This window comes from Dipodomys ordii, unplaced genomic scaffold, assembly GCF_000151885.1.
Source record: "Dipodomys ordii isolate 6190 unplaced genomic scaffold, Dord_2.0 Scaffold73, whole genome shotgun sequence".
Taxonomy (NCBI): Eukaryota; Metazoa; Chordata; class Mammalia; order Rodentia; family Heteromyidae; genus Dipodomys; species Dipodomys ordii.
Genome location: NW_012267289.1, coordinates 8,711,827 through 8,719,577, shown reverse-complemented (window position 1 = coordinate 8,719,577; position 7,751 = coordinate 8,711,827). Strand labels below are relative to the sequence as shown.

Here is a 7,751-nt window from a genome sequence, read left to right as displayed (position 1 = left end):
TTGTTACACACAAGCAAGGCATCATATGTAAAACCTTCAACTCTAGCTACTTGGATGATGGAGGTGGGAAGATCATCATTTAAAACCAGCCTGGGGGAAAAATACAAGACCCTATCTAACACAAAAAACAAACCAAAAGAATAGACAGAGGACTGAAACAAGTGGATCAAGCAGTAGTCCACTTGCCTAGTAAATGCATAACTTCGAATCCCAATTGTATGAATTTATGGTATGGGTGTTCAAATTGGTAAGGGAAAATTGTGTATTCTTGCCCTGAGCGTATACGTGGGCATGGAGTAATATCTAGAATAAAAGCTTTCATTCTAAAAATGGTTACAGATAAATTACAGCATTTTGTGTAATTTACATGGAAGGTAGTCTTTACCCATGTATACCATTTGTTTCTTCTCACTGATAGATTACTGAGAGTTTTCAGAAGAATGCATAGAATGATTTAAAGGCTTTTACATTCTCTAAATAGGGAAATTAGCTACATCCGATTTATAATCTGAAGTGAATTTATTTATTATTTATGTTTCAATATAGGAACGGGAATGGCTAAGACAAATCAATCCTTGACAACTGAGTTCATCCTCATAGGATTCACAGATCATCCGGAGCTGAAGGTCCTCCTGTTTGTGGTGTTCTTTGCCATCTATCTGGTCACCATGGTGGGGAATCTTGGATTGGTGGCCTTGATTTACATGGAACGCCGTCTTCACACACCAATGTACATCTTTCTGGGAAACCTGGCTCTCATGGATTCCTGCTGCTCCTGTGCCATTACCCCCAAAATGTTAGAGGACTTTTTTTCTGACGACAGAACGATATCCCTCTATGAATGTATGGTTCAGTTTTATTTCCTCTGTCTTGCTGAAACTGCCGACTGTTTTCTTCTGGCAGCAATGGCCTATGACCGCTACGTGGCCATTTGCAGCCCACTGCAGTACCACACCATGATGTCCAAGAAACTCTGCATTCAGATGAGTATAGCGTCCTTCATAACCAGTAACCTTCATTCTTTGATTCACGTAGGGTTTCTATTAAGGTTAACTTTTTGTAAATCAAATCAAATCGATCACTTTTTTTGTGATATTCTTCCACTCTTTAGACTCTCCTGTACTGACCCATATATTAATGAACTGATGATATATATTTTTTCAATGCCAATTCAAATCTTTACCATTGCCACGGTCTTGATCTCTTACTTCTGTATTCTTTATACTATCTTCAAAATGACATCGAAGGATGGAAGAGGGAAAGCATTCTCCACATGCGCATCCCACTTCTTTTCCGTCTCAATATTCTACGTTTGTCTTCTCATGTATATACGACCTTTTGAAGAAGGAGATAAAGATATACCAGTGGCTATATTTTATACTATAGTAATTCCATTATTAAACCCTTTTATTTATAGTCTGAGAAATAAAGAGGTGATAGATGTTCTTAAGAAAACTTGGAAAACATATAATATTCTCAAAATAAATTCTTCCCCTATAGAAAATTGATTTCACATCATAAAACACATAAAGAGAAATGTACCTTACATTAATATGTCTATAGGTTGTATTTTAAAAATGTTTCTGTGTATAATCTCAAAATTATTGTCATAATATTCTGATCACGTATCAGTAATAAATCAGTGAAATCTCAGTAGTAATTCTCATTATCCATTTTAACAACTGCCATGGAATTGGAAATTTTCTTCCATGACTCAATAAATAAACATAAAAATTAAATGTTTTAATTAATTTGGTCAATTTCTACAAAATAGAAGAAATATTATCTAGTTCTACGTAAAAATTCCAAATGATTTTCTTTCAAAAAGCTACTCCTTTCTTTCTTTATTCTTAAATATTTAAGAACATTACTTTTTAAGATGAATAATCTGAGGAGATAAAATTAATTCAGCCTATACACTAAAGGCAACTAAACCTAATTTCTAGTTTTCAGAATAAATTGTTGACTAAATACTCTATGAAAGCATTATTTTGAAAATGATCATTATAAAGTCACTGATTTTGATGTATTTTTTCTAGCTTAAGTAAACATAATCATAATTTGTTGACTTCTAGAAGTTGAGCTAAGAAACTTCAGGTTGTTTTTTAATCTTTCTGTTATGTAATGCCAGGGCTATCTGACCTGATGGGAGACTATTCTTTAGTATGTCAGGACCATAAATGAATATATAGATTTCCTGCCTCTGAATGAGAATTTTCCCAAGAGGTCCCAGTGGTTACTGGAGCATACTTCTTTGTTTATTTTTTTAACAAAAATGAGAAAAGAAACAAACACCTAAAATACATACAGATATTGTAGAATCTCCTGATTTCTTACTCAAGTACCTATGTATATTTATATAAGCCTTATATTTTGACTTTTTAAACTTTACAATATAACCTTGAAGTTTTTCTGTACCAGTATTTAATGATATTTCTCTGTGTGTGTATGTACATTTGTGCATTTGTGCATGTATGCATGTAGCACAGCTTGAACTCAGTTCCTTGCAATTTTTTTGGTGGCATTCCCCTAGTTAGCCACTACCCTAGCCTGGCATTTTATTGGTTATTTTGGAGATGGAGTCTCCAAAATAAAATGAGCTGGCATTGAACTGTGATTTTCTGGCTCTCAGTCCCCTGAATAGCCAGGATCACAGATGTGAATTACCAAAGTTCAGATCATGCTTTCTGCATAATAAAATTATATTATGTTGTACCTTTACCTAACTTGTTTAAGTGTGGATGTTGATATTCTTGCCAGAGGTTTATCTAATACGTGTTCACTGAACTTCTTTTTGTATTTTGAATTACTGTCTTAGGATCTATCTTATAGATCCTAGTAGATCTCCATTTTCCTTATTACCTAAGCCTGAAAACTCTGTAATATATGAGTCAATATTCACTTTTACCTCTGAGTGATACTATTTCATTTTACATTTAGCAAATTTATCATATTTACTGTTAATATACCTTTAATCTGCATTTTGAAATTTTTCATCTTGAATTTTTGATGATTTTTACTTTTGACTAATTGTTCCCTTTATGTTTCTGGGAATATTATGTGCTCCATTTCTCTAACCTGCATTTCTACACTAATGCTTGCATTTATGGTGATAGTTTTAAATTGTATGCTTTAAATAATATTGGCAACCACTAGCTGTATATGATAATCAAGAGGGTTAATCACTCTATCTCCTATTCATTTTTTTATTTTTATTATCTTTATTATTACTAATGGGATTGTATTTACAGGTAAGAAATATAGTACAGAGAATGAAATGTTTACTTCAGTCGTTTCCCTAATGTGAATATCTTCCATAATCACAGCATGGTGACCAAAACAGTGAGAAAATCATAAACTATAAACCTAATATTGATTACAGAAGTTTTTCAATATTTTATAAATGTCCATGATCCAACTCAGGATCCCAGTTTAGTTTATTTGTGTTCTCTCATTTTCCTCCAATCTATGAGAGTTTCTTGGCCTTATATTTCCACTTCAGAATAGATCTGTCATATATATGAAATATATATGTAATATATATGCAAATATATTCCTTATATTTTTATCCTTCAGTTCTGACTGCCTATTATTTGCTTATGGTTAGATTTGCCTTAAGGAACTTTAGGGAAAGTATCATAGAATTCAAGTGGTTTCACTGCATCATATCAATGATTATTTTATATTAAAATGAATTGTTTTTGCTAGAATTACCTTAGGTCATTTAGTCAAAGTTAGGTCTGCAATGCTCACTATTATGAAGTTAACATTTTCCCCTTACTATAAGTCTAAAAGAAAAGTCACCAAATCCAGAAAGCATTCAAGTGGAAGATATCTATGCTGTGAAGTTCTTATTCTTTCTATTCACTATTCTATGTTTTTCTTCTTCATGTCTATATAATATTTCTATCCTTTTATATATTACAGCCTGAAGTGGATCCTAGCATTCATTATTTCTTTGTTTCTGACTAGAATATGAGCTCTTAGCAAAAGCCATTACTAAATCAAGAACTTCTCACATCTTTTTTTTAATTTTAATTTTTTGTGAACATACTGTACAGAGGGGTTACAATTACATGGGCAAAATAATGAGTACATTTCTTATCAAGCATTGCAGCCCCCTCCTTTGTTTACCCTTCACATCCCTTCCCAGCCTCCCCCTGTCCCCCCACCCAACCTCCCCCCACCCCGCACCAAAGTTGTAAAGTTCGTTTTTGACATGACAACTTGTACTTCTTATAGTTGCATCGGGTCCACCTGTATCCTTAAACGACTTGTTTTTCCCCATCTCCTCCACAAATTATACCAACATCAAATATAATGAAAGCAGGGGTTATACTGTGGGGGAGGGACATACAAAGCTACAAAGAAATAATCTTATAAATGAGTTAGAAACAAATGCATGAAAGAAAAAACACATTTAAGTACATATCTTAGGGTTCATTTTCCTAACATCACATTATCTGACCTTTCCTGCTTGACTCATACATATACTAGATACTGCAAATAAGGGAAACCATGGGACCTATGTTTCTTTGGGCTTGGTTTACTTCACTTAATATAATTTTTCCATGCCTTTCCATTTCCTAACAAATGGGGAAATATCATTCTTTCTGATGGAGGCATAGAATCCCATTGTGTATATATACCACATTTTCTTGATCCATTCATCTACTGAGGGGCATCTGGGTTGGTTCCATATCTTAGCTAGAGAACTTCTCACATCTTTGCAATCTCTTCCTATTGCCTTTTTGTGTGACCTGCATATACTTTAGCAGTCAAGGAATTGCATATGTTTGAGAGTGCAGGTAAGTTTTCTGCACTGAGTTCTAAAGAATTACCAGATGATTCCTTATGTAAAGCCATTTCATACAAAATGACACAATTGAGAAACATATGATTCACAACTATAAAGGGAAACAAGGTAACTACCAGTCTCATCAATAAGAGGCAACATTAATTCCATCACAAAACCCCTAGAATGTTTACACAGAGGTAGTCATATTGGCAATAAAAATTTGGTAGGGGAAAAACAAAGGAGGAGGCAAAAGGCTTGGTAAGAAACGTACTTAGTACCTTGCTCATGTAATTGTAACCCCTCTGTACAGTATTTTCACAATAAAAAACTTATTAAAGAAAGATTTGGGTAGTACTGAGAAAGAAAGAACCCACAAGCTAGTTAAGGTTTGCTACCTGTTTTATATTTTCTGCAAAATATTATGAAGAGATTTGGGAAAAATATAAACCAGAAATATCATCTTTAATTTTCACTTTTTATTAACTTTGAAAATTGTAGTTTTTTCCTTCTAAACTGCAAGATAATCTTCAAGTATATTATAGTGAGGGTCATTTGCTTTTGGGTTTTTTGGATGGGGGACTTCTTTTGTTTGTTTGTTTTTTGTGCTAATCCTAGGGCCTGACCTCAGGGCCTAGGTGCTGTCCCTGAGCTTATGTGCTTTACTCCTTGAGCCACAGCTCTATTTCTGGTTTTTAGGTAGCATATTGGAGATGGGAATTTCATGGAGTTCTTTTTTGTTTTGTCTTGGTTTTTTTTGGCCTGCTGGCATTGAACCTCAGTCCTCAGATCTCAGCCTGTTGAGTTACTAGGATTATAGATGTGAGCTCCAAGGTGTGGCTGGGCCATTGTTTTCTTCTTATTGTCTCATAGGACAATGAGATGTTTTCTTGGACACAATATATCACAGAATTAACTGATGTCAGTGCAGAGAATTCCCAATAGTATTGGAAGGAGCACTTTAACTTTGCAGTGTAAGAATGTATAATTAGTAACACTGACCTGTAGGTTGTCTCTGAATTTTTCATTTCTTTATCCTCGAACACTTTAGAGAACAGGTATGTATATATTCAGAAATTATGACAACTTAACTGTGAAGCAAGGAACATATTTCTTAAAGTATTCACAGTGAAATCTAGGTAAGAAAAATATTCGAATTCACTTTTACTTTTAATTTCATCAACCATAAGGTTTACTTCTGAAAATTATTTACAGATTTATATTCTTTCCAAATTTTAACTCCTTTCCTATTTGTGTAATTCTTTTCAAATCTAAATGATATAAGGAAGCACACTACTGTAATTTATCTGATTCCTCTGCTAGAGAAGAAAATTGAAATTATTCAGACAAGTTCAACAAATCTCTGTTGAGTACAATGTATATTAATATTCATTTCTAACTTACCTGAACAATTGTGTGTTTGCAATTAATATTTCTAAGCACAATGTATATTAATATTCATTTCTAACTTACCTGATCAATTGTGTGTTTGCAATTAATATTCCTAAGCACACTAAAGTTTTACTGCCTTCATTTCTGAAGTTTTGCTTATGGAAATATAAATAAGTTTGATTATGTAGTTTACATGAAAAGTATTTTTACTCAAACTCTTGAAAAGGATCCCTTCCATATTGAGAGTACATTTTGAAAACAAAACAAAATTTGGATTCACAATTCTACTGGAATTTTGAAAAGAAAAAGAAATAATTGGAGTAACTGGAAAAAATATAGTATATACTCATGTGAAATACCATGGCCACAGCCTTTGTACATTTAACATACACACTAATAAGTGACAGAAAGTAAAACAGGCTTTGGTGGGGTGGGAGAGATCTAGTGGGAGTGAAGAGGGCCAATCAAGAAGGTAAATGAAATTAAATATAATCTGAATTATGAAAGTAGAATTTTTTAAGGAAAGGAGAAGAGTGTAGGAAGAGTGTAGAAGGTAGCATCCTTCCCCAGGCAATAGTGTATGCATGTATAGAAATGTCAAATCAAAAGGGATGTGAAGGGTAAACAAAGGAGGAGGCCTCAATGCTTGATAAGAAATGTACTCATTATCTTGCCCATGTAATTGTAACCCCTCTGTACAGTATGTTCACAAAAAATAAAAATTAAAATTAAAAATATAAAAAATAAAAAAATAAATGTCAAATCAAAACCCCATGAAAGTACTATTGTAGTACAAAAACAATAGGATTTTACTCATGCTTTAAAAACAGTAATATTGTATTATTTGAAAAGAAAAAGAAAGCCTGAAAAAATATTTTAAGTGAAGTCAGGTCCAGAGAGACAAATCCTCATATGTGGAAGCTAGGTTTGCCTATTAACTTCTAAGTAAATACACTGAATGATACGAAAGTGTACAAATGTATTAACTAAAATACGATAGATTGTAGGGAGAACTCAATTAGTGTGATTGTTTAGAAAGGCAAAAACAGAGTTCAACAAAAGAAACCCCAGGAAGAGAAGAAAAGGTCAATGGGAAAGGGAAGATAAATGAAGAGGGGAGGGGAAAATTTACTCAAGAATTCAATATCTACCCTATGAAATTAAGAAGAATGAGAGAAAAGTTGGGTAGGAGAAGAATGGGTGAGAATTTTTAAGGAGTGACATTGATCAAGATATAGTGTATATATAAGTTGCTTCCTTAAATGGCAATTCCTTTGTAGATCTACCTAAAGAAAATAAGTTTTTTTGTACTTTTTTTCATTGTAAAAATGCTGCACAGAGGGGTTACAGTTATGTGAACAAGGTAATCAGTACATTTCCTATTGAGCATTGTTGCCTCCTCCTTTGTTTTCCCCTTAACATCCCTTCAAAAATGAATAGACAGAAGAGTCTAACTTCTTATGGAGATTTTAACAATTAAGACGAAGTTGAGTCAGCAGTGGAGTGCCTGCCTAACAAACATGAGTTCCCGAGTTCAAATGCCAATACCATAAAATAAATATCT

The 7,751-nt window shown here is 33.3% G+C and overlaps 1 protein-coding gene across 1 annotated transcript; it reads left to right on the top strand.

Annotated features, from left to right (window-relative positions):
- Positions 1–554: 554 nt before the first annotated feature.
- Positions 555–1,508, top strand: LOC105991441 (olfactory receptor Olfr180). The gene has a single exon (XM_013024084.1). It carries the CDS (start codon positions 555–557, stop codon positions 1,506–1,508), a length of 954 nt encoding a protein of 317 aa, XP_012879538.1.
- The last annotated feature ends 6,243 nt before the right edge of the window (positions 1,509–7,751 follow it).